This window comes from Quercus robur, chromosome 4 (assembly GCF_932294415.1).
Source record: "Quercus robur chromosome 4, dhQueRobu3.1, whole genome shotgun sequence".
Classification (NCBI taxonomy): domain Eukaryota; kingdom Viridiplantae; phylum Streptophyta; class Magnoliopsida; order Fagales; family Fagaceae; genus Quercus; species Quercus robur.
Window position 1 is genome coordinate 44,332,967 of NC_065537.1, and position 27,838 is coordinate 44,360,804.

The 27,838-nt window shown below is 34.9% G+C and overlaps 1 protein-coding gene and 1 long non-coding RNA gene across 2 annotated transcripts; one reads left to right on the plus strand and one right to left on the minus strand.

The window, feature by feature from the left end:
- Positions 1-1,233: 1,233 nt before the first annotated feature.
- Positions 1,234-2,014, minus strand: LOC126721938 (uncharacterized). The gene is made up of 2 exons (XM_050425031.1): positions 1,355-2,014; positions 1,234-1,272 (listed from the first exon to the last, which is right to left on the minus strand). The coding sequence occupies exons 1-2, from the start codon at positions 2,012-2,014 to the stop codon at positions 1,234-1,236; spliced, it is 699 nt and encodes a 232-aa protein (XP_050280988.1).
- Positions 2,015-21,394: 19,380 nt separating this feature from the next.
- Positions 21,395-23,585, plus strand: LOC126722083 (uncharacterized). Its single transcript, XR_007653962.1, has 3 exons — positions 21,395-21,562; positions 22,171-22,224; positions 22,664-23,585. It is a non-coding gene; the product is annotated as an uncharacterized LOC126722083 (long non-coding RNA).
- The last annotated feature ends 4,253 nt before the right edge of the window (positions 23,586-27,838 follow it).

Below are 27,838 nucleotides of genomic sequence, written 5' to 3' on the forward strand. Positions count from 1 at the left end.
GTTATGTTGTTTTCATGTTTTGGCTCAAGTGAAAATGTTGGAATGATGAGATTAAGTCTGCCTGATGGGTTGTAATATAAGCTAGTCCTCAATTGTATTGTAATAAAACTATGAAAGAATTTTTTGAGAATGAGAACTATGTAAGGTGGTAGATGCTATTGACTTGAAGCCACTTAATAATATAAGCCTTTTTAAGATAAAGTGTTATTTATGTTAGATGTTGTTGGTATTTTTGTTTAAAGTGAATTAGCTACTTGTGAGCTGTGAGCTGTTGGTGTTGGTGTTTTGTTAGATGTTGTGAGCTGTATTGGTTTGTACATAAAGTGTATTGTGTGAAGACAATTGTGTTGAAAGTGAATTTAAAGTGCATGATAATCTGTCAACTTGCAAGAAAAGACAACAAATTCAACACATACACCTACTATTCAACACATACACCCTGCACACATAAACAAACTCATATAATAATAACTCATATGACAAACTACAATAATCAGAACAATAATTTTGAACATCTATCATTAAGTTGGGAAATTGTATACATATTTTAAGGTGGCATTGAATAGTCTTTCATCAACCACTAGTAAATATAAGGCATTTGGTACAACAACCAAAACAGTTGCAGCTGCCCAATGTTTACAAAACTTACAAAAATACAAAAAGTGTTTGAACAACTATATAAAAAAGTGTCTTGCCATTGTCTGCCCTGCCATTGTCTACAAACTAAATAAAACCCTAACACTACATAACCCTAATACATTATACATAGCAACAAAAGTGTCTTGACTTAGTCTTCATTTACTGCCCCTGCCCCTGCATCAACCCTTCCTCTCAAAGCAGCTCCTTTGGTAGTAGGTGGTCTTGTAGGCTACAAAGTACAAGAATTCACATGTTAGCTACTAGTATCACAGTTTTATGAATAAAATATCAAACCTAACACTATAGTACCTGTGATGATAGTGCTCTACTGTCCCATGTTTCTGCAGGGGTGTGTGGTGTTGGCTGGCTTGAAGAGAACCAAGGAGCTCCTCTAACTGTGTACCTGAAGTCTGAAGAGTACCATTGACTTGGGTTCTGTGACCATGGAGCTGGTGGCCCTAAGCATGGAGCTTGTGGCTGTGGAGCTGGAGCTTGTGGCTGTGACCCTGCTGCCTGGTTGGATGAGGCCATAGTGTAAGGCTGATGTGTTGGTGGGGGTTGAACTGAGGATTGGGTCTGTGATGAAGATGAGGCCTAGGATCCTTGTCTGTGTGTAGAAGGCCTTCCACTTCCCTGCAACCAAATATGAGCATGTTTTTACAGTGTCAGTTATTGGAATTTTGCATTTGAATAAAAAAATTTTGTAAAAACTTACAGATTTCCCTTTCTGCAATCTCTGCCTCTTCTCCCATGCTGTCTCACCAGTGACATTGGCCTTGCATCCCCTTGCATTGTGCCCTTCCTGTTGACACCTTCCACACCTCACTGGCCTGTTTCCTCTAGACACCTTATAAGGGTTCGGCTCATTAGCATCTCTCTTCCTCTTCATAGATGGCCTGCCTGGTGGCTTATAAACAGTAGGTGCAACAGGCTTGGGTTGGCCACTTGACATCCACTCAGACTGGCCAGGCATGGGAGGTATGGGTGTCTTGTATGTCTCCACATAAGCATTCTTGTAGTAGCATGGATGAATGTAGTCTTCTGGTTTCTCACGATTCACAAAAATGGCTACAACTCCATGCTTGCAAGGTATTCCTGTCAAGTCCCATACTCTACAACTGCATGTCCTATTTACCAAGTCCACTACATGTCTTTCCCTCTCATTGTCAACCTCATACACAAACCTCCCAAAAGGAATTGTACAGAAACCCTTACACTCTAATTTTAACTGCTCCAACTTTTTTTGTATGCTTGGACACAAATTGCCACCATACTTTTCTATGCCAGTCTTCTTTATATACAGCCTGCTCATAAGCCTAACTCTGATCCACTCCAACATTGATAAGATGGACTTGTCTCTAGTCTTCACAATCATAGAGTTAAAACTCTCACTCAGATTTTTTACCATACAATGTGTCAATGCTCTTGAAGAAAAGTGGGATCTGGTCCACTATGCAGGCTCTATATCAGCCAGGTACTTCCAAACTTCTTCATCCAAACTCTTAAGATGGTCCGTCCCTCTCTCAAATTCCCTGGTTGATGTTGTGTCAGCACACCTCCACAGTATACTCTTCAACTCCATACCCTTGTGGTTAACCTTGAAGTTGTTATATATGTGCTTCACACAATACCTGTGCTCCACAGTTGGGAATAGAGTCTCCATTGCAGGTAAAAGGCCCTGCAATCAAGTAAGCATTCAATGTAAGCATTCAATGTTAGCAAGTAAGCATGTAAAAAGGTAAGCATGTAATGAAGTCATGAACATGAGCTAGATGATAATACCTTCTACCTGTCACTGATGAATACCAGATTGAGCTCATCTGGCTTGCCAATGTCATCAGCAAACTGCTCCAAGAACCAGGTCCAGTTATCCTTGTTCTCTTGCTCAACCACAGCCATTGCCACTGGAAATATATTATCATTTCCATCCTTGGCAGAGGCAGACAATAATTGCCCACCAAACCTACCCTTCAAGTGGCATCCATCCAACCCAACAAAAGGTCTACAACCACCTAGAAAGCCAATCTTCTGAGCATTGTACCTAATGTACATCCTTTTAAACTTGGGCTCTGCATTCTCATTTTCCATCTCTGTTTGCAGAATCATCTTACTTCCTACATCTGTCCTTAATATCATTTCTGCATAATCTCTAAGTAGGCCATACTGAGCCTCTTCATTCCCAGTAATCAGCCCCCTAGCCGCCTTCCTTGATCTATACATCTGACTAAGACTTAAATCAATTGAAATCTTCTGCATTACATGGTGCTTAACACCTGAAACCTCCCAATTAGGATTCTTACCAAAATCCTCCAAATACCTCTTTGCCACATAGGCTGATCTAACTTGCTCATTTTTAAATGATAGGGGGTAGGTACACTCAGGATAAAGTGTCTTGATCTCAAATGTGCACTCTCCAGTCACCATTAAGGCATAACACCTCCATCCACAGTTGTTCTTACAATGTACAGAAATCTTCTTCTTCTTCTTCTCATTCAACTTCCACTTGACATCAATGTGATTCTGAATCACATACTCCCTCAAAGCCTTCCTAAACACCTGGGAGTTTGGGAACTTCATCCCTTTTGCCAATCTAACATTTTCCATATCAGTCCTCTCATTGAACTCCAAATTGCCAGGCCCCTGCTCATCATCAGAACTATCCACACTTGCAATATCATCCTCTAAAGCTGGTTCAGCCCACTCTTCATCTAAATCTATGTTTGGAGGAGGAACATTGCTTGGGCCAGGTGCATCTGTGTTTGGCTGAGGTGTATTAATGTTTGGATGAGGTGTATCAGTGTTTGGATGAGGTGTATCAGTGGTTGGAACAGTGTTAGGCTCATATGGCACTATGTGAGGTGGAGAAGACTCACCAAAAATGTCATCAGCAAAGTCTTCTCCTTCCAAGCCTTCATTCAATCAATCAAACTCCTCCTCCACACCATCACCCTCTGTAGTAGCTCCTGCACCACCCCCTACACCAGCCCCTGCACTCCCTATAGCAGCCCCTGCACTAGCTCCTACACCAACCCCTGCACCAGCTCCTACACCAACCCCTGCACCATCAGGAACTTCAACTACAAGTGGAGCATTATCACTCTCTACATACAGTATGATGGTGTCTCTTGGCCCTCCCTCATTAGACTTCCACATGGGTTCCACATCTTGATCATCTTCTATGAGTCTTAAGTCTTGCTCCAAGTTGCCCACAGGACCTAAATAATGAACCCTACACGGTTCATCAATCCCCAATTCCTCACATATACCTTTTATTTCAAAATAACTAAGCAAATCAGGATCCCTATACACTATTTCAACTTTCCCACCAAAGTACTCTAAACTAGGGTTCCACAGAAAAGCACTCTCATAATGTATCTCCAATTTCACTTCATCATCCATCTGCAATAACAAATTACCAGTTGACATGTATACAATTAACAATTAAAGAATTGTAAACAACAAAAGAGTAAATAATTACATGTTTCAGTTTTGCTTTTGGGATGCAACGCACACAGAGAGAGACCACATTTTCTGCTTTTCTTTTGATTTTGATTCTGTTTTACTAAATAGCACATGCAAACACTAAAAATTTCAACCCAATAGAAACTTGGGTCCACTGTGAAACACAATGACCACAACAGACAAAATGCCCACAAACAAAATGCCCATAAACAAACACAAATTCAAAGAACAAGTGGTCACATTTTTCATAAATATCAACAAACACAACCAATATTCTCATTCCATTACATATAACATTGACCATTGATTGATTACTCAAAAAAAAAAATAAAAATAAAACAACCACAAACCCAAAGTAAAAACCCAAACAGTGACTGATTTCTTACCAGGATTTTAGTCACTCGAACAACCCGTTGCTCGTCTAGGTTTACACTTGCAGCAGTATGTCAATATCAGATGCAGAATGGATTTTTCGCGTTTGTAGGGCTCGTGAGGAAAAGAGAGTGAGTTCGTATTGTTTGATCCGTGTAATGTTCTAATTTGGCATAAAATGGTGTTTTTCTAATGTCTGAGGGTGAGGTGGGTAACGAGGGGGTAACAGATTGATGTACAGATGGGAAAAGTGATAAGTTTTGAACCACAAGTAGGCAACGTGAAAACAGGTCAAACCTCAGGTGGATTTACTGTAATTATCCCTAATAAAAAAGATAGAAAGCAAATTGAATTATGGTGTTAATTGCAAATTGTACTAAAGGGCTGATTGTATATTAACTCGAAAACAGTACTAATAGCTAATAGTTGATCTTGTCTCTCTCTCATCATTCTTAAGCTTTCGTAATATTTTGGAAGTTAAAAAAACTGAATTGATTTCTGCCTGGGCTATCAAATTGGTAATTAGAAATAGTATATACTAACTAAACAATTAATGGGCGTGTAGCAATTTCTTCAAGGAGCGAAGTTGCCAATGCATTGATATCACGTGAGTGTATTGGAATGCGTTTTTTTATATTTATAGTAGTGGTGTTTCTACTTGAATGGGACCCACCTTTGTTTTAGCCCAACTGCCCACACATACCTATGTTTAAGGTCAAAGTTATAATCATGGTTTTAAAAACCGGTACGATGAAAGAACCGGTCGAGGAGCTAATTACCGGTTTTCTGGTCGGACCGAGGTTCAACCGATGGTCGAACCGGTGACGTCATAAATAATTTAATTATTATTTATTTAAATTATATAAATAATTAATAATTTTTAAATTATATAAAAAAAATATATATATTAACAAGTGTGTGTAAAAGTCAAACAGGTGTAAAAACAGTAAAATATTATACAAAATCACTCAGTCACTCATCTCTCGACACTGTGCTTTCTCCAAAAAAAAAAAAAAAAAAAGTTTCCCTTCCACAGACCAAATCTCAGATCCAAAGCCTCCGATCCACTCCCAGATGCCACTCATCACCGGCCATCGATCCACTCATCGGCGCCATTCATCACCGACCACCGATCCACTCATCAGCGCCACTCATCACCGATTGCATCTCCACCGCCATCGGCGCCATTCATTACCGATCCAATCATCACCGATCCACTGAGTTTTTTTTTTTCTTTTTTCTTTCCATTATCCTCCATCGTCGTCGGCCCCACTGTTTCTTGGCCACCTCCACCATCGTTGATTCATTCTTTTAATCTCAGTTCTGGATTTTTTTTTCCTTTATTGTTGTGAAGCTTTATCGATTTGGGTTTTTGGATGGTTTATGGGTCATGGGTGGCTGGGTTTGTGGGTTGTGGTGGATGGTTGGGATGTTTTGTGGGTCTTGGTGGTGGCTGAGTTGTGGGTTTTGGGTGGGTAGTTGAAATGGTTTGTTGGTAGAGCAGACTAGGAGTGAGCTCAAAGGGCGAGGGCGTGCCGTTGTGCCGTTGTGCGTGAGGCAGAGAGAACAGAGTGAGGTAGAGAGTAGAGACTAGAGAGAGATTGAGTTGAGTTAAGCGGCCTTGAGAGCTTGAGGTGAGTGTGAGAGTGAGGCAGATGAGAAGAGGAGGCGTGAATCGTGAGGTAAGAGTGAGATGGCTGATGAGAAGAGTGAGTCAGTGAGGACTTTAGGTTAGTTTTGAGGAGCAAAAAAAAAACGATGTTGTTTTGAGGAGCCAAACACTTAAAAACGACGTAGTTTAGTTTGAGGAGCAAAACCGGTTTGACCGCACCGGTTTCCGGTTCTCAGGTTGAACCAACCGGTTTTTACTATTTACCGGTTTTTAGGTCATTCCCGGTTTTATACCATAACCGGACCGGATTGAAAGCCGGTTCCCGGTTGAACCGGTCGGACCGGCCGGTCCGGTCCGGTTTTTAAAACTATGGTTATAATTATTGCTTGGATACGATGTACGGTTTGTCGATTTCGTTGCATGCTAGAGTTTAAGAGCTGTTTGGTAAGATATTGTTGTTAATATTTTGTGGGAACTATTGATTAAATATGGAAAACTATTGTTTAAACAATAGTATCAAACACCTCTTAAGTAGTCATTTACAAAAAAATTAGTTGATGTTATTTTGATGAAAGGTTTTTCACGATAATTAAGTTTTTATTTTTTATTAATTTTTATTTAGAATTATTGCTGACATCATACATTATTAACAATCTAGAGGCATCACAAGTTTCCCTTTCTCAAACTTAGCACAGTCCGAGTTTTCAATTCTTTGGATATATTTAAACGAGGTTGCTTGCCTGAATGTCTCTCTATTATTCTTAAGGTCCTAATTAAAAGTAAAAGGCATGGACACTTAATTGCATGATTAACCTAACCCCCCCACTAGATGATTTTGTCAAACTAAGAATACTCCGTGTCTAGAACTATTTTATTTAGTGCGCTGTTAGTGTTATTATTTATGTTTTATTTCTCACTGATTGGCCACCATAAAGACACGGCCTTTTCACATTTTTCTCTCGCTTCTTGCTGAGATGATCTCACCGAACAGAAGCTCTTCCTAGTAATATAAACCAAACCGATTTCTCAGCTCACACTTTTATTTACGCACACCCATTGCACCAAAACACAATTTCATTATTATTAATATTTTTGTTTTCTTATGGGTCTCCATGTTTTTCTCTTTCACATTAAAAACCACGAAATTCTCTAACTTTCCCACCGACTTGTTAATCTATTTAACTTGAACAGTTTATCAAATTTGTTCACTTTTTTAAGAGGGTCAAATTTTTTAATTTAAAATTTTTATTTATTATTATATATATTTTGGTGACACAAAACAAGACCACACTACAAAAAACGCGTTCTTAAGCTGCGTTTTTTAGCCGTGTTTTTGCCACATTTTTGAAAAACACGGCTACAGCTTTTCCTTTGAGCCGCATTTTCCAAGAACGCGGCTCCACCCCTGGTCCTATAACCGTGTTTAATAAATGCGGCTATAGACCAGTGTTGAAGTTGCGTTTTTCCCAGGTGAGGCTGCGTTTAGCTCCCTAGGACTGAAGCCGCATTTTTAAAAACGTGGCTTGAGTCCCATCCAGGGATTTTTTTTTTTTTTTTTTTTTTTTTTTTTTTTTTTTTTTTTTGTAGTATAGCTTAATCTATGTTTAATAAACGCAGCTTCAAAAATGCTTTAGAGCTGCATTTAATCAAACAGAGCTGGTTTACAAGTCTGGAGCTGCGTTTAATTAAACACAGCTTCTATATGTCTAGAGCTGCGTTTCTTTAAACGCGGCTTCAACTTTCAGTATAAATAAATAAATAAATAAAAATCCCTCACTGAAACACAATTGAAAAAAACCCTAACTCCACAAAACACTCTTAGACCACTCTGAACGATCTCAAACTACCTCTCGATCCAACACACTCCCCTCCTTCCCTCACTTCCACCCTCTCCGAATCCCTTTCCTCCCTCCGCTCTTCCCTCCTCTCCATTCCCTTCTCATCGATCGGAAACACACACACACACATACACACACACACACACACACACTCTCTCTCTCTCTCTCTCTCTCTCTCTCTCTCTCTCTCTCTCTCTCTCTCTCTCTCTCTCTCTCTCTCTCTCACACACACACACTTTGCATTGTCTCTATATGCAATAATATATTTCGGGTTTGATTCACTGATTTTGAGTTGGGTTGGCAGGCATTTGTCGACAGAGAAGAATTGGCGCCAACAAAGCCTTGGGTCTTTCCCTCTCTCTCTCGAACTCTCAATCTCACTAAAGACACTCTCGCAAGGCCGACTAACAGTAAGTTTTTGAAATTGTTTGTTTTGATTTGTGTTTTAGGGTTCCCATTTTTGGTTTAGGGTTTCAATTTTAGGTTTAGGGTTTTGATTTTGGGTTTAAATGGACTTTTTGAGGGACAAGCTTCATGGGATTTTGGTATTTTCTTGTTTTCTTGCAGGAACAAAACAATCTCTCTCAATCTCCCCAACAGTAAGTTTTTAAAAATTATGAAAATTTTCAAATTTCATCTTTGAAATATAATAACTTAACTGGCTCGATTAATTGTTGTTTGGGATTGTTGGTTTAGGTTGTTGGGGTTGATAACACATTTAGAAGGAATTTTGATCAGGAAGAGTATTTGGGATTGAACTCGAGAGTGTTAAAGATAGGTAATATATTTTAATTTAAATGTTTTAAGTGGTCTATGTTGTCTTGTCTAGTTATATTAATAGAAATTCATCATTGTTGGATGTAACTATTGCATGGATTAATTGGTGGTTGCCATTGGTAGATTGCATGTTGGAGTTCTTGTTTGATAACTTGTTAAAACTGTCATGATTTATGTTGTAAATGATGAGTTATTAAATTATTGGTGTTAGATTGGTTAAGTTGGACTAGGGTTCTTGGTAGTTTATGATTTTATGTGATTAAGAAATAGACAATTAGAATGACTGTTTATTATGGTTGCTTCTGGAATTTTTATTGTAAACCATGATGATTAAAATGGTTAATTAGCAACCTATTAATATATTTTAACATGTCCACTGTAGGTATAAAATTCCGCACATGAAAATATGACCATTTACTATTTAATTGTGTCAAATCTATCACTTAGACAGTGTCTGTATTAATGTTGATTAAAAATCTGTAGTAAGTCATATATGTTGATTGTGGAGGGTTAAAATACTGATCATGGGGCTTAAATTTAGAATCAAGTTTTACAGCTATTAAGTTTTTATTATAAGAATAATGGATTTTATTTTAAGATCTCAAACCTGTCAATATAGACTCTAGTTTATTGATTTGTGGAAATTTAGTAAGTTATAGAGAATTTATCTAGCTGAAAGCTTTATAATATATGCTAAACTTAAAAAGATTTGTTTTTACTTATGAAATTTCTTCTTATCACCATCTATGGACCTAGGTCAAATGACAAACCACATAAATTCTTGGCATTCTCTCTTATGTGTGTTTGTTTCTATTTTTTCTTTCCTATCTTTGTTTCATATTAATTATTTGTTTAGGACATCTTTCTAAAACCCATATTCCGCATTTAATTTTGTGTGGGAATGCTATCTAAAGGCTACTCTCTACCACTGTTTTAAAAACCGGACCGGACCGGCCGATCCGACCAGTTCAACCGGGAACTAGGAGCCAATCCGATCCGGTTAAAAACCTCCAAAACCGGTCAAAAACCGGTCAACAACCGGAAAATCGGCCAAAAACCGGTCAAAAACCGGGATTGAACCGAAAATTTTAAAAAAAAAACGGTTCTATGTCCGGTTCGGTTTTTAAAACCATGCTCTCTACATCAAATTGGTAATAAGGCTTCAACTATAACAACAAATTGATATCAACATTTCTACTTTACAACAAATTGGCATGAATAAAAAAGGTTCCCAACCTAGGAGTTTAGGTTTGTACTTTACAGCCTAGGTTCACTACTTGAGCATTTAATTTAATTCTTAAAGCCAATTTCGCTACCTAGGCATTTAAATTTTCTCTTCATAGCCAAGGTTCACGGCCTAGGAATTTGTTCTTCACAGCCAAGGTTCCGTACTTAGGCATTTAGACCTATTCTTTAGAGACAAAGTTTGCTACCTAGACATTTGATTTTGTTCTTTAAAGTCAAGGTTAATTTGCTACCTAGCCATTTGGATTTGTTCTCTTTAGAGATTTTGCTAATTGGTTTGTGAATCTTATTATGTAAAGCTATGTAACAATAATTTGAACAACATGACCTCCTGCATAATTTGAACAAAAAGATGGGTGCAATCTTTGGCATGAAACTGAAAATGAAAACTGAAAACTGAAAACACGGTAGTAAAATAATTTTTAATTGTATAAATAGTATCGTAGGACCTATTTTTAATATTTTTTAATGTATAAACAGTGCTGTTACAATGATAAACAGTGTGTAAACAGTGACGAAACCGTATGTAAACAGTAAAAATGGTCTCTTAAACAGTAAAATTACTGTTTATGCGTAGAAAAAAAAAAAAAAAAGAGGCTAAAAACGTGTTGCAAAATGTAAACGTAGAATTAAGTTAAACCCTGACGCCCTCGAAGTTTCTGACTCATATCATTCTCAAAATAAAAAAAGAAGTTTCTGGCTCATATTGATACTTATCACTTGAATATCTAGGATAAGATTTCGTACTAGTCTTAGAGTAGATCATAAATTCCTAAGTAGGTGTCAATGTCACACTTTAATTTTTACCAAATTAATTTTGCTTTGACTGAGGCCCCACAGGTTATTTTCCTTCCCGATTCCCAACGATCTCTTTTTCAATCCTCCATTCAAGCCTAGCTACTCTGCCACCAACCTTTTCTTTCCCTACCCTCATACCAATTATGAATTATCAGAGAGAGGACCAAACCTTATTATTCTCAGAATACGTCATGAGTATTGAGTAGCTCCATTTCTTCCCAACCCCAATGTACATTTTTTTTTTTTTTTTTTTCATACCATTTTGATTTCTGAGACACCAAGGCAGGCATTACCGTTCATTATTTCAGTCCTTTCTTTATTTATTTATTTTCTTTTTTTTTTTGGGTAATTGTTTATTTCAGGGGATCGAATCCTGAGTTAGCGGTCACTTGAGGAACCGAGTAGCACTTGGACAACAAGGCCCAGTGGTCATTATTTCAGTCCCATTAAAACTTCTTTTCCCCCTCTCCTTCATTTATTTTGCCAATATCAAGAACATACTGCACAACCACCAGTTTTTATCAAAGCATCTTTAATTATTAATCTGCTGCTACTTAAGGACAAAAAACAAACAAACAAACAAACACACACATTTTAGCACTGGAAGGACATATCATGTTTATTTTTTATTTTTTATTTTTTTAATAAATTTGATAATGTACGACATATCACTTTGAACAAATCTTTAATAACGTGAAACTGAATTAAATTATAGATTTGTACTATTTACTTTGAACTATGATAAATGATATCCATACTTTTGTTTTTTTAAGTGAAATTAATATCCATACTTGGCAAAGTGTCTTAGGGTCTAAGTGTCCAAAAGTATCAGAGTGTGCATTAAGTCCATAAACAATTGCATTGACTAATATTTAGTTAATAGCTACTGATCAAAAGAGATATAATTTACATTCACACACACACATTAGTTACTCAAACAAGAAGTGCTTATGCTCAAACCTGCGTGAGATTAGCTTACATACCACATGTCACTTTCAGCTCTGACGCTTATAGGGTACCACGTCCGTTTGGATACAATTGAAAACTAAAAACTGAAAACTGAAACTGAAAACTGAAAAACACTGTAGTAAAATAATTTTTAAATGTGTGAATAGTACCGTGAGACTCATTTTTAATGAAAAAATTACTGAAAAATGTAGTTTATGAAACCCATAAACAATGCATGAGAATACTATTTATAAGAGAAAAGTCAAAAAGTTACAACTGATAAAAAAAATAATCTGAAACGCAAACGTGCGTCTGGGAAGCGTGTTTTGCACTTCCCAAACGCACTCTATGACTATCCACGAGGCCAATTTTCATGTGCAGTGTAATAATTAAAAAGAAAAAAGGGCGTCCGAAGCTTTTGTACAAACAAAAGTCTAAAAGTTTGTGCATGCATAGTGGAAAAACAAAAATGAAAAAAGAAAAGTGTAAACTGCTGTAATGACAAAATAAAAGAGTTTGCTGTCACTCTGCTGTAAGTGTGAATCCAACTATAGAAAATTTTGTTTATAAATTTCTTACAATGTAAATACACACAGGACCTGGTGCACCATAATACCATATCATTGATTGTGTATATGAAAAATGCCAAGCATTTTATTTTATACCTTATCATTGACTATGTGGACATATACCTTATCATTGACTATGTGGACAAGCTGTGCCTGCATGTACCTTACAATTTGAATCCTCAGCAGTTTGTTCAAATGGCAACCCCAAACCAATCCAACAAGTCTTTTTTTTCTTTTCTTAAAAAAGAAAATAAAATAAAAACCAAAAATAAAATTGTTTTCATGAATGGTTTGTGTGTGTATGTGTATGTGTATGTGTATTCCATGCTTACTTTTTTGGAACTTATTCATTCTTTTAACAAATAAGAATGAATTCTTTTTTCTAAAATTTGACAAAAAATTATTGAAATTTGAAATGTAATATTGATTAGGAAGAAAATATTTGTCCTTATCAAGTTATTAGTCCTTACCTAAAAAGCACGTACAAATATGAGTATAACAAAAAAAAAAAAAAAAAAAAAAAAATGTAAATCGGCTGAATAAATAGGACACCTCAGGTGAAGTATTCTAGCTTCCTATAATATTTTTTAGTAATCTACGTCCTCTCAAATTTAAATTCCCTTAATTACCGGCTAAATTTAAATTGAATCAAAATAAAGATGCTTGACGCTACTGTCCTACGTACTAGGCTTTAAGATTTAAGGATTTTTGTTCCCTTTACAATTCCAACTTAGGTTCTATATTCATGGATAGAGCCATGACAGAAGTCACTAAAAAGTAAAAAGCCCTTGACAATTTTAAGAAAAGTTTGGTTCTGATTTTTGATCACCTATATAATATCTATTGATTAAGCATCATGAAAATTGTGATTAGTAATTTTTAGAACATATCTTGTGTTAGATATAAATTTCTTTTCAGGTTCTCTCTCTCTCTCTCTCTCTCTCTCTCAGGGGAGGGATAATTTTGACATAAATTGTATCATGATCGAGTACCCACATTTATTTCATAATCTTGTATTTGGTTTTTTTTATATTTCTTTTGGTATTATTTTTCTCCTAACACAATTTTGCCCTTTTTACAGGATATGAGGCACCACATTTGAGGTATTTACACTTCTCAACTTTGGTTCTAATGTGATTTTTAAAGAACTTCAGTAGATTTAACATGAAATGAAACCTTTTTTTTTTTTTTTTTTTTTATTGAAGAACATGAGTATGCAGTCCTGGATCCCCTGCTTGTCCTAACCGTTCTGTAATTCGATAAAATGGGTGCTATTTGTTTGCCTAATTTGACAAATAAATGAAAGCAATATTTTGCTAACTCCTTGTACAATTACAGGTTTTCTTCTCTATAAATGGTTGACATATATATATTTAAATATGGCAAACAAAGAGTAGACAATCTAGAAATAATGTGGACCTATATATACTTTTTGGTGTATTTTAATAATACACCTAATAATAATAATAATAATTGTATTAATTTTGGAAGTTACAAATTATGGAATATTACTTTAAAAAAAAAAAAAATTATAGTGAGAGAGAGAGACAGAGCACAAACATGCATATAGTTTGCATTGCAATCAACAAGGACCCCCTAGCTAGAAGAGCTAGAGCACAATAATTACATTACTTTGTACACTGTTATGTCCTTGAAATAAATTCTTTACCGTTAAATTGACCCTCTCACTTTCAAAGAAAAAAAAAAGCGATTCTCAAAAAAAAAAAAAATTCAAAGAAAATGAAGGGAATTATGTTCTTTTTATGTATGGCCAATTCCAACAACTCATGTGAGTAGTTTATGAATATATTGTGTGGCTATAAATTTATTGTTACATGTTGGTATAAGTGCAAAGAAAGGGAGGAGAGTCTAAATTTAATATTATTTTGGAATGTTTGAAATTGTATTATAATGAAATGAGACGTAGAAAGCTTTAAAGAAACATTGTGGGAAACCAAAAAAAAAAAAAAAAAAGGGAAGAAATGAGAGCCTAGGGTTAGATTGCCATTTTTGTCTTAAGGAAACACAAATGCAAACTACAGCTCAGTTACCTGGTTTTGTTTGAAATGGTTGGTGATTAGGCATCTATGTGATGTCCGAAGATCTAAAATTCAGTGTTTCTTGGAGTTAATGAAATATATCTTACCCATTTAGCAAAAAAAGGATTTGTTTTCATCAATATAACTTGGGATCCAAGTTTCCCAATGGCAACATATGTCTTAATGGGGCTTTTAAAATTTGTACTATTTTTCTAGGGGGTGTAGCTAGCAAATGATGTACTCCGTTTTGTTTACTAAGTCATGCATGCATGCATGCATACTTAAAATCATATTTACGCATGTCATGGAATCATGCATGCATGTGTACGCACTTAATGCATGTTGGACATGGCTAACAAAGAATAGAAGTGTGTAAGTATTATTTTTTTAAAAATAGATTAAGTTTGGTTTTATGTTTGGCTCAAGTTGTGTATATATATATATATATATATATATATTCCTCGGCTTCTTGGATATGCTGGCCTTATTTTTGTTTGTACAAGTTGTGGGTTCTTTCAGCATATCTCACTGAAAGGGAGACACAGATTTATGAACACGGATTAGTAAGAGTCAATGGAATCTACTTAGGAAACTAAAAATCCAGAAAAGGTTGAAACTCTATAGGTTGGAGAATTGCAGAAATGAGAAAACTTAATGCCAACCAAACCCACCCATAAATCCAAAACTCAACCAGAATATGATATGTGCCCTAGATTAGATGTATGATAGAGGTAGTAAAAATAGAGCACTTATTTTTTATATGCCCCATTGTCTATCATAGCTTAGAGGAGAGGAGTAAAGTATGTCCAATAATCCTCTTAAAAGTAAAATTGAGTGAGGTTGAACCTTATGGCGTGAGTATGAATTGTCCATTTACTTCACATATACTGTGAGGCTACAGATGTGCGAATGCACTAGTTAAAATGGATTGTCAACAACATAATATTTTGAAAGTTTATGATCCATGCCCATCTTTTGTATATCCAACTTTTTTATGGGATATGAAGCACCTTGGGACTAGTAGAATGTGACATTTGAATTCTTTTGGGCTTGTTATTGTATAAACTCTCTAATATATAAATAATACTCCCTTCTTTTATCAAAAAATAAATTGAGCGAGGCTTAGTGGTCACATAAATAAGTCTTGTTTTTTCTTTTTAATTGTGATTTTATTTTTTATTGTTAAACGTGCTTTTATATTTGCTAAAATTTTGGATTATTTGTGGTTTTCAAGATTTTTTTTTAATTAGTTCCATTGTAATTGTTCTATTCATTTGGATAGATAATTCGGTCAATAAGTTTTGCAAACATCCCTTCCCAACCAATTCATGATATTGGGTTTGAACTTATCTTCTACCCCAGTAAATTCTTAGGCATTAGTAAGTAAGATGAACTTCAATTACCTATGATTCGTTTGGGTGCAATAGGTTTGTAGCTGGGGCACAATGGGGGAAGAAGACCAACCAGGTTCTTTAGCACATTCTCACCAACAAGACTTAATTGCTGCACCCAGTAGGGCTGTGCACGGTTCGGTTTGCTCGGTATTTTTTCAAATTTGTTATCGAACCGATAGGGATCAGTTTTGTAATAATTAAAACCGATGCATACCGATTAGGGTCGGTTTTTCGACTTATGGCGGTGCGGTTTGATCGGCTCAGCCTAATCGGTTTGGTCGGTTTGATTTGAAACATTAACCAAAAAAAATTTGTTCACTATTCACATAAAAAAATTTGTTCAACAAATCTATTCACATAAATAAAATTTGTTCACATAAAATTAAAAAAAAAAATTAAAAACACTATTCAACAAATTTGTTCATTCAAATAGTAATGATCCAAGGACAAATTAAATTACTCGCAAACACAAAGACAAATACATACGACACTCAAAAATACAAAGAGATATTAAAGTAAGTGCCTAAGTGGGACTAAAGTCAAACACAAACACAAAGTCATTTAATTTATGCCTATGATACACAATACACACGACACTCAGAACCTCACCAAATACAAAACACTCTCAATCACTCGCAAACACAAAGACAAATACAGACACAAACACAAACACAAGCTCTCACCAATAAATCAAAATCATAAACTTCACTTCTCTTACAAGCCTAAAACCCATTGTACTATATTTTACAACCCCAAAATACTACGAAGTACATGAGATTAAGAATCATTCATGCTTATCGTTGGTTTGCCATGACTGGTGAGCGACGATGAGAGCTCAAGTGAGAGCTCAGGCGAGCGTCGCTGCGTCAAGCGAGACTAAAAGGTGAGAGCGAGAGAGAGAGTTAAAGGATATCAGGAGATTCAGGACAAAAGAATGAATTTATATGGCCTTGAGAATCTTAAAACCTAGCATAAAACGCACCGTTTTGCTTTTGCCTTTTTTTTTTTTTAATAACACCCATACGACATCGTTTCATTAAAAAAAAAAAAAAAAAAATTAGACCCTGTGAACGACATTGTATCCAAATTGTAGGGAGAAACGATTACTGGGTTTGGTATCAGTTCAATATCAGTGTGGATCGGTTTCGCCTTCTTTGATCCGGTGACTGCACCGCACCGGCGTTGGAACGAGCTTCGCCCTCCGAACACCGGCCTTAGCTCATTTGATCAGCGTTGGTGTCGGAACGGTGTCATCGGCGCCGGTCGGTTGGGTCGGCTCTAGTATTCATTTGCTCACCCCTAGCACCCAGGGGCGGTGGAGCTTTGTATTAGCTTGGGTGCCCCTAAAATAATATATTTTTTTAAATTATACCATAAATATATAAATATTAAAATTTGAAAGGTTAGGAGTTGGTCCCCTCCCCCAAAATGTCCAATAATCCTCTTTAAAGTAAAATTGGGTGACTGGCTTAGTGGTCACATGCCTTACATAGACAACTCTCTCTTTTTTTTTTTTTTTTTTTTTTTTTTTTTTTTTTTTTTTTTTCCTTTTATATATATTGGTGGATTCGGTCATTTACAAAACTTTCTATTTGGTAATGCATGATAATAGATTAATTTTATTTAAAGAAAGTTAATCATTAAGCATAACTTTGATAACAAATAATAAGTTTTTTTTTATTGTATTTTTATACACTACTAATATCAAACTAGATAACTTTTATATTTTTGTTAGAATTCAAACAACAGTAAGTTCTAAAAATTTAGTAAATATACATACTGAAAGTATATATGCATTTGTATATCACTAGTAGCTCCACCTCTAAGCTAGGGTGGTCATTGCAAAAAAAATGTATATATATTTGCCACACAAAAAATTATATACTAAACTAACTTATTATGACCATTTTGATAAAAATGGTCGAACAACTTGACTTAAGCAGCATATCCCTAGAGAAATATTCAAATATTATATAAATATATATATATATATATATTTAGGCTAAGCTCAACAAGAATCAACAGTAGACTGAGCCTCGGCGATCGGTGACTTGCCAGTTTGCAAACAATTAATTGGAGGAACAGTTGTAGTTCTTAATTCTCCATATACTTACCAGCAAAAAGGGTCACTTTATTGGTTTTTTTGAGCAGCTTCTACGTTAATTGTACGTTCCTTGTATATTTAAATAGTCTATGCCTGACACTGCCACAGCTGAGCTTTCATTCTGACATTTGCACTTATCACAGTAGTATTGGTCAGTCATTATGGGAGGCGAGACTTCAGAAACCGGAATGTTGGAGAACATAATTCCTTGTACTGAGCCTGACCCTCCCTGCATTGCAAAACAATATTACTATTAAGGGCATCTACACCAGTGAGCTAAAAATATAGTTATTTAGCTCCATCAAAAGTTATTTTATCTATTTTATCTACATTCGTGCTGCAGCAGTGGATTTATTTTAACTTTCAACACAATAAAATAATATAAACAACACAATAAAATAATATTTCCACTACAATAAAATAATATATCTACTATAATAAACAACAATCATAACCACCCGCAACCGCTATCATTGCCACTACCACCGCCGCCACCGCTGCCACCACCAACTCTTTCACTGCCACCGCAATTGCTACCCAAAAAATTTACCAACAGTGAACATTGAGTCTAAGGTTACAGAATAAAAAATTAATATTTTATTCTCACTCTCTCTCCAAATAAATATTTAAAAAAAAAAACCTATTCTCTTTCCTCAGTCTCTATCATCTCTCTCTCTCTCTCTCTCTCTCTTCAGTCACCGGTCTCAACTCTCAACCTTTCTCCCTTTCTCATATCAGCTCTCTCAAACCTTGCTCTGCGTAGATCAGCAATGGCTGAGCATGGTGGGTTTGTGGAGGTGACCTTACTTCGTCTAGATCGGCAGTGGCTGAGCATGGTGGGTCCGTGGAGGTGCTGTGGTTTGGTTTTGTGTGTTTGGGTCCGTGGATTTGGTCTGTGGAATGGGTCTAGGTCCGTGTAGATCGGTGGTGGTGGTGGGTTTGCTCATCAGTGGGTTTTTTTTTTTTTTTAGATGGGTTTGGTGATTGGTGGTAGTGGGTTGATGGTGTTGGTTTTGGTTTTGGTTGTGTTGATGGTGGTGTGGGTTTAATGGGTTTTGGGGTTGCTTTGGTTGTTGTTGGTGGTGGTTCATGGTGGATTTATGGGTTTAGTGATGGTGGATTTGTGGGTTTTTGGGTGTTGGAGGTGGTGTTGGTGTGTGTATGGTGTTGGAGAGGTTGCTAATTATTATTATTATTATTATTTTGTGATTGTTGGGGTGTGTGTGGTGGTGAGGTGGTGGGTGGCTGAGCTCTTTCTCATGTGGCGGTTGCTGGAGAAATAGAGACAAAGAAAAGAGGAAAGAGAGAGATGGAGAAGATGTGGTGGTGGTCGTGATGGTGGGGGTTGTTGTGGTCGGAGATGGGTCTATGGCGGCGTGGGTCGGTGGCATGAGAGGTCTGAAAGTTGAGAGAGAGAGTTGAGAGATTGTGAGAGTTCTGAGAAGAAAAGAAAAAGAAAAAAAAAAAGAAAAAAAAAAAGGAAAAAATAATATTTTAATCTAGTTGGAGGAATAATTTTTTTTTTTTTTTTTAGCTCTCATGAACAGTGCACATCTATCTATAAATGTGCACCGTAGAAATGGAGCTAAAAAAATAGATTTAGCTCCACTGCTGCATGCTTCTTTTTGGTGTTTTGGTGGAGCTAAAATAGCTATTTAGCTCCACTACTGCAAGTGCTTAAGTCCATGTGTGAGTCTAGTGCTAACTTATAGCATATATATTGAATGCCCAAACTGGCTAGTCATAATAAATTTAAAGGTTATTTTGAACAACATAACAAATCATTTTTTTAATTGGTGTGATTAAAAATTAACATGTCAGTTTATGATAAAAAAAATTTCTAAACCAATTTGGAAGAATTGAAGTTCCTTCAATCTACTACTTGCACAACAACTTATAAAATTATCCACATGTATTTTAGCCATATAACATATTTAAATGATTTAATGAATCTTGTGATTTAATATACATGTATAATTTTATAAACTACCATGTAAGACTGTCAAAAAATAGGAAAGAAAATGGAATGTATTTTTATACCTGCCAAGTCTCTATTCTGATTCCAATCATTGTATTCTGCATTTTTATGTCTCGAACGGTGACATTTGACATGCAGGCTTTAGTGTTATCCTTCCCTAGTGATCCAATGCTGATTCCATGTCCAGGTCCACAATTGACATTGTGAATGTATACATTTGAGCATCCAGTTTGTATGGAAACACAATCATCTCCTGCATAACTCAATAGAAGTTATTCGAGTTGCCTCTATGTAGACTTGTAGAGGTGTCAAAATTTCAAATTTGTGTTTATTACTGTTATTTATCTTCCTTAAATTCGTTGCTATATTCTATGATGAGAAATTTAAAGAACTCACTTATGAAGAGATTTAATCGCCCAATTATGGTTGGCCTTTTTCTTCTTGACTAGGACAAAGTTAAGGTTCCCCCACATATGTGAATCACACATTCGTACTTTTGTTAGACTTTGAAAATGTAATTAATGTGTTTGTGTTAATATCCTTTACCAAGGTTAGCACGCTTAATAATATTAGTCTGGATATTAATTAAATTACCTTGGCTACAGATTGGTTGTGAAGGTAACATTTTCAGATCGTCCCCTAATTTTTTTTTTAAATTATTTTATTTGCTAACATATATGAACAAAAGGATCAGATTGAACTTGTTTGAGGGACATATTAAATTGACAAAATTTAACTTGATGTCTCTGTACTCTCATTTTGTTGTTGTTTTTTTCCTCCCTTTTCCTCATTTTGAGTTTCTATGTGTGTTTTTTACTTTATTCTTCCTGATGGAGCTATTCTATATTTGTCCAGGTTTATTAAAGTAGAAATGTTGAAAGAGAAATTGTTTAGAAACAACAAGGAGACTTAATGGGTTCCTGATTTTGTGACGGTATAGTGTCTCCCTGCAACAATGACAACAGATTCTCAAAGAAAGCTGGCTGCCTTTTTAAGTCTACAATTGTTGAGTTTTAGATAGAATTTATGACGGCACAAGTTTTCTCATAAAATTTCTATATGCTAGCTATCATACAAATGTTGACAAACTGAAGCTGGCCCAATCTGTTTGGCTTCTGAGAGTGTAATAGTTTGGCTTGGTTGCAATTTCTCTGCAACCTGACTGGTTGGACTTCAATTGTGACATCAAGTCGAAATCTTTCAATTGTGTATAATACAATATACCAATATTGTCTAAGCACGGTTCCTATCAAGTGTATAACTTCATGTATTCCTTTTGTTAGGGTTGGACTTCTTAAATTCTGTCCTTGCCATGGTCACCAAATCACCATTCACTTTATTTTGGCTATTATTTTTTTACTTACATAAAGGCGCTGTGTGTACTCTATCTCTTCTGCCACCGACAATTTTTAAAGGAACATATATGTATATCTACATATAAATATATATATATATATATATATATATACACACACACATACACACATACCTTGTAACATCCCGTGAGTTAAAAAAAAAATGTAAGTCAGAATTTTGTGGACCACATGTGCTCCCACCTAACCCCACTACCCATCATTCTCATCCACTCAATTTCACCCACATCTCTTCTCTCTTTTGGCCGGCTTTCCCCTTTCTTTCTTTCATTTTCTCTTCATTTTATTGAAACACACACACACACCCACCCGCCAGCCTCCACTCCAAAACACACTATCTCACCATCATTTTTCAGGCAAGATCATCGGAAAAATACTTAGGAACTCCAATGCATCTTCATTATTTTATTTGAGGTAAAAGTTCAAATCTTTTTTTGATGAGTATTATGTTCTTGTTTGAGGTTATTTTACTCAAGCTTTAATAATGTTATTCATGTAATTTAAGAGCTTTGAAAATGATATTCATGTGTTTATATGTATGGATTTTGGTCTTGGTGGATGTATTTGATGAGTGAGTTCATGATTTTTACAATGATGGTTATCTAAGGCTTGTTGTGGTGAAAATTTAGAAGTTTTGAGTTATAATATGTGATAGATGATGAATATAATCTTTCATTGATTATTGGAGCTAGTTAAAGATTTAAATTGTTTGTCTTGGAGAAAATTATGATTTTGGTGTCATAGGTCACTTGATGATGTTATAAAAATCTTGTGGGAAGCACTTGTAAAGTGTGGAGGTTTTGGTGTTAGATATGACACCTTGAAATATTTATGAGTATAAAAGGGAGTCTATGCCTTGCAAATTAAAGTGTTTTGAGAAATTTTGGAAGTAGAATACATTACATGTGAGGTTGAATACTAGGCTTGCCTAATTGAGTTCTTACTTGGCAATTCCTAATTTGTAGTTAGATACAATTTCAAGCTTTGTGCTCATTGTGATAGATTTGCTTGACATTGTTTAGGTTCTAGCTAATCTCCCCTTGGAGCTTGGAGAATTAGGATTTTGTGGTTGCGAGGTAAGTGGCTTTTTAATGGGTATTTTTGGAAAATAATCATATCTTATAAATGTTGTTTTTTAGTCAAACACATTTTGGAAAATGATATATATGGATATATGCTTTCTTAAAAGTATTGTGTTGTGACCCTTACTATATATGAAAAATGCATCATATTTGATATTGCATTTGGGGAAATGCATGAATTGTTGATATGGAAAAATGAGCATCTTTTATTTAATATTTGATAAGAAAATCATTGATTTTATGGTGTATTGAAAAATTTAAAGATGCTTGTCTTGTATTATTTGAGAAATTGTTAGAAAATCTTTTGACAAGAATGAAGTTTGAAAACCTTACAAACTTTGTAGAAGTTAGATTATTTAAGGTTTTCTGAAACTACTTGAATATGAACTATGTGTTTCAAAGTAAGGTAACCTGTGAGTATATGTGATTTTAGCCCTATGCCATGTGTGATTTCCCGGTGATCACCCGATTTGATTTCCGTAGTCTTTGTGACAATGGAATCAAATTTAGGTCAGTGCCCTTTCACTTTGGATGACGCGTTCTTCCCTGCTGTCCATGGGGGGAAGAGGTTCTTTGATTGTGTGTGAGTGAGGCTGCTGTCCATGGGGCCAAGAGACTACATGCAAGAGAGGTCCTATTTGACGCGCTCTCTCTGCTGCCCATAGGGAGAGAGAAAAATCTTGAGGGTATGGGTGAGGTTGCTGTCCATGGAGCCAAGAGTCTGCATACCAGAGAGGATAATATCATGCCAGTTGTGAATGGGTGGATCCCCTGACCGGTTTATGTGGTAGTGTGGTAGATTTGTGATAATTTATCTTATGTTAGATATTATGGTTTTAGAAATTATATTGTTGATACTCACAGATTACAGTATATAGTTTCAAGGTATTTACTTTGAGAAACTTTGTGCTTCATTATGTAATCATTCTTGTCATATTATTATTATTGAAGATGAAACTTATATTTCCCCCACCCCCATTATTGTGCTACTTACTGGGTTTTGTCTCATTCCATTATTTTTATAAACTTTTTAGAGTAGGCAACAATCTTTTGAGACAGCTTTTTGGCGGCTAATAGTAGTTAGACTAACTACTGATGGAGGCTGAATTTTTGTAATGGATATATTAGATAGTGTACATCTTAGACTAGGCTTAACTCATTCTTTTGTATATTATAGTGGTTATGACTGTATTTCCACTGATGGGACAAGCTGTTGTTATGTAATTGTTTTATTTAGACCTCTATTCTTTTGTGGCCTATGGTCCTTGTAATTAATGCTTAGAACTCTGACTTACTCTGAAAGTATATTCTATGGGATTATTATGATAATTCTTGTTGTTGGCACTTGATAAGAATTTTGTGGATTGAATTGTCAAAAAGAAAAAAAAAAAAATTACAAGTACTTGAGATGTCTCTCTCATGCTTTGGACCCTTTGGGGTTTGGGGAGTGACATATCTGATATGAGTAATTTAACAGTTGCCACTTAATTTCTTTCTCTCTTTCTATTTCTTCTATTACTATTGCTAGGTTAATGTTACTTATGCTTACGCACGCTTTGCAGTGATGCGCTGAAACCTTCGTTGCAGCACTGTAAAAAGATAATATATGTATTTTTGTAAAACTACTCTCTTTTTTTTTAGCACTACTCTATCAAAATTTGAGCATTACAATTTGTGTCATATGTTAATATGATTGTGAAGATTATTGATATATAGTAGCCCAAACACCTACATAAATGCCACATTGAATCACAATCTTCTCAATACTCTAGTTACAATAAGTGAGTTTATCTATTCGTATGAAGCAGAAAATACTTTTTTTTAATCAATGTGGTCAATTTCATGGTGTGTTTCCCACTTCCGGAATTTTTGCTTGTGACTTAATTTCGTTCTTGCTTGTTCTTCCTTTTGGGTGGTTCATCTTCACTATATGTGCATTTGTTCTAGAATTGTTACTTTATTGAGTGTACGAACAGATTCTCCAATGCTGTCAAGAAACTCTTCAACCAATGTGGCACTCCACTTCGGAGGCATTCCACAGTTCATGTGATTGGTTCCGACATAGTTTCCAATCAGTCTGGACAACAGCTTCACGAGCATCCACTGCATCCTCGATGCCTACTCCCAATGTGGGTGGACCAATAAATAATGTCTAGGGAGATCACAAGTTTCTAATTTAGTACCTTTGGTGTACTACTATTTAAATATGATCAGCCAGAAATTTTTGTTGGGGGGCCAACTTATGATACTAATTTATTAGTTTATACTAATTTTCATAAACACATACATCTATATACACATATAATTTAGTATCTTTCATAGTGAATCCTTAAAATTTTCATTTTTAATACAAGTTACCAAATTGTCTACCAAAGTGAGTAAAAAAATTTCAATTGAACTAATGAAGTATTCAAAGATATGAAAGATCCAAGACCTTAATAGACACAAAAACACATTTTACAATAAAAAATAAATGTGAGGAAAAAAAAAATTCTCTATAACTACTAGATCAATTGGAAAACTTTTTTAAGAACATCATTGGACTAGCTCAAATATTTGGGGGGGCCGAGTCCCATTTTTTAGGCTAATAACCCCACTCACACAAGTAGCTCCACCCCTGAATATGATATCATATTTGAAGGCAAAGGAATAATTGAGTTTGTGTCTGAGGAATTCATCTAGAATATTTATGTAGGGTGATACAGAGGGCTTTGTGATTTGTTAAGAATCCATGTTGAGCCAGGTTCTTGGGCTGCTTAACTTATCTTGGTCTTGATTTGTAAGCTTTGTGATAAATCGTAGTTAAGGATTCTAGTCGGTAGGCTCAGTTCTGGTTGAAGCTTGCCCTTGGTTGTGAATGGTATCAAGAAGTAGTGTTCTAGGACTGCATAGTCCTTTTCTGTGGGCTGAAATTTGTTTGTACCTTTGCCACTAGCTGCTGCTGAATTTTAAATTGTTTGTGAATATGTTTATTGTGTTTTTGGCATCAAATCCTCGAACACAATTACTCAGATTATTGATAAAAACTGTGGGTTATTATACTATTGGCATTAGAAGAATATGAATAACCTTGGTTTGAAAATAAACCTGAAACTTAATCTGTCCTTTACATTATATTTTTTATAAATCACATGAATTTAAATTCGCACTGTATTGAATTTTTTTCTTTTTGGGGGGGGGTTAAAACTCTATTGACATGAAAGATATAAAAAAGATTTATTGGTTATGGAGTTAGATTAGTTCTGTATAGAGTCTATAGACCATAAACATAGGCTATGGAGCCGAATTTATGTAGATGAATATATTGAGTGTTAAATCCCATTTCGTAAGGTAGATGTAATCCACCATATCCGTCTTAGTGGATAAAGTGAAGGACTTAAGGCGTACTTGTTCAAATTGAAGTGATTGAGCTTATTTGATAGCCCATTTCACTATTTCAAAATTTAGGCATAAGCCCAACTTGTACAGTTAAGCATAAAAACAAAGTAGTGTTTAAAAATTCTACCCTTAGTCTCTGCTTCGTTAAAGAAGTGAAAGTGTGAAACTGGCTTGATAATTACATAATTGCTCATATAATTAACTTGATATTTATATGACTAATGTTACTTTAAGTCATCAAATAATAATAATAATAATAATAATATAGAGAAGTAAATATAATTTTACTTCCTTTTGAGACCAATATTTGAATTTTGTTTTTTTAAATGAAACTAAAAATTGGGTAGTTTTTAGCTGATTGTCTTGTTTAACTTGTAAATGTCATGTCTTATATATATATATATATATATATATATATATATATAACTAGTAATTGAATGCAAAATGAGTACTTCTCAATGTATCGGCCCATTTTGTGTAAATAATGGTGCATTAACTGTAGAGATTGGCCGGAATGGAGAAGAAAAATGGGCTGTTAAGCCCAATTAATATTGAAACCCATTTGGTGCAGTAAAGTAATCTGCTAGACTGTCTTAAGTGGATAAGTGAAAGGCTCAGGGCCTACTTGATCAAAGTGCAGTACGTGGGCTACATTGATAGCCCAATGAAGGCATCCTGAGACAAAATAAAATCCTATCTATTTTAGTTGAAATGGGTTGTCCATTATATCGTACAAATTTTATTTTTTGAATTTAATCATGTATATCATATTATTTCAATTAAAAATTTGAAAGAAATGACCTTAAATTTGTAATATCAAAACTAGAAGAGAAATAATATGCCTACAACATTTTTACAACAAATCCTAAGTAACAGATTGTTATTGGTTGTTATTGTTAGAGTAAAAAAGTAATCTTAGTGTTAGTTTCAAATTTGAACCAATAACAACTAACCACCTGTGATTTGTTATAAAAATATTGTAGACATAGCATTTCTCAAACTAGAAATATCTTTAAGGGAAGTTATGAAAAGTTTTACAATTAATATTTAATAACTTATTTTATTGAATAATAATTCATCTTTGACCATTCATGTTTTATTGACAAGGCAATAAAAGTTACAAATTAGTTAATAAATATTTAGTTCATATGTTACATGAAATATAAGCGATGCCTAGGCATAGAAGATTAAATTTTAAGAAACTTTAGTCTTGCTTAATTGATAAAAATAATTTGTAAAGCTACCTAAACACAATGTTTGTAAGAATTTGTGATTCTATAAAGGAGTCTGTAATTATGATTTTTAACCATATAAAAGATATAAAAAGAAATTTCTTAAAGGAAATTGAAATGAATGTTACAATATATGTAAAGTGTCAAGAGTCTTGTAACTCAACTAATACATTATGGTATCTGATTTCAAATGATATATTCACGATTCAAATCCTAATTTGCTCTCTTAACTATTGAATTTTTCATTCTCAAAAAAAAACTATTGAATTTTTAAATAAAAAATAAAAGCAACAAATACCACATCATTAGTTATGATAAAAATAATGACAGGTATTCCAAAAAGTGTGATATTGCACTACTCATCTTCCACAGGGGCGGAGCTACATGTATGAGTGCTACTGCTGTAAAAAGAAACTTAAAGATTGACTTTTGTGTAGGTGAATCAATAAATGGATATAATAGAGTTGCTCAGTTGTACACTATATTGATACCAAGCTTTAGAATTGATCACCATATATATGTCATCTTTATGTGATGTATGAATGTATGTTGATATGCATGTACACATATATAAACCCCAAGTTGTTAAGTAAGTGGTTCCAAGGGCTCATGAGATCCAGGAGGGTTTTGAATTCAAAACTTCTAGCCAGCATCTTGGGGCCACCCCTAGGTTCCTCTTTGTAATTACCTAGCGTGTGGGATGGGAAACTACACACAGCAGGTAGAATAGTTAGGGTGCTGAAAGAGTTATGAACACTCACGTTAGCGTGTGGGCGCGCATATATGTATAACTTTATCAATACAGACTTAGGCAATTATAACCAAATGATAATAAATGAGATTCTAGGATTTTTCATTTCTGAGTTAGATAGGGCTATGTGGGTAGCTGGGACAATGTTTTAATTGCATAATAATGAATATTTGCGAGCCTGTGAGAGTTTTTTTTGGTGGGGGCAGAAAATTTTTTAGTCTAAAAGTTTTTCGAGTTTTTGTTTCTA

What these genes read in the sequence shown, in the direction of transcription:
- LOC126721938 (XM_050425031.1), bottom strand. Translation starts at nt 2,014, where the DNA reads ATGATTGTGAAGACTAGAGACAAGTCCATCTTATCAATGTTGGAGTGG. An exon ending in GATTGCAGAAAGGGAAATCT is followed by an intron (nt 1,273 to 1,354) that starts GTAAGTTTTTAC and finishes ATTTGGTTGCAG; the next exon opens with GGAAGTGGAAGGCCTTCTAC.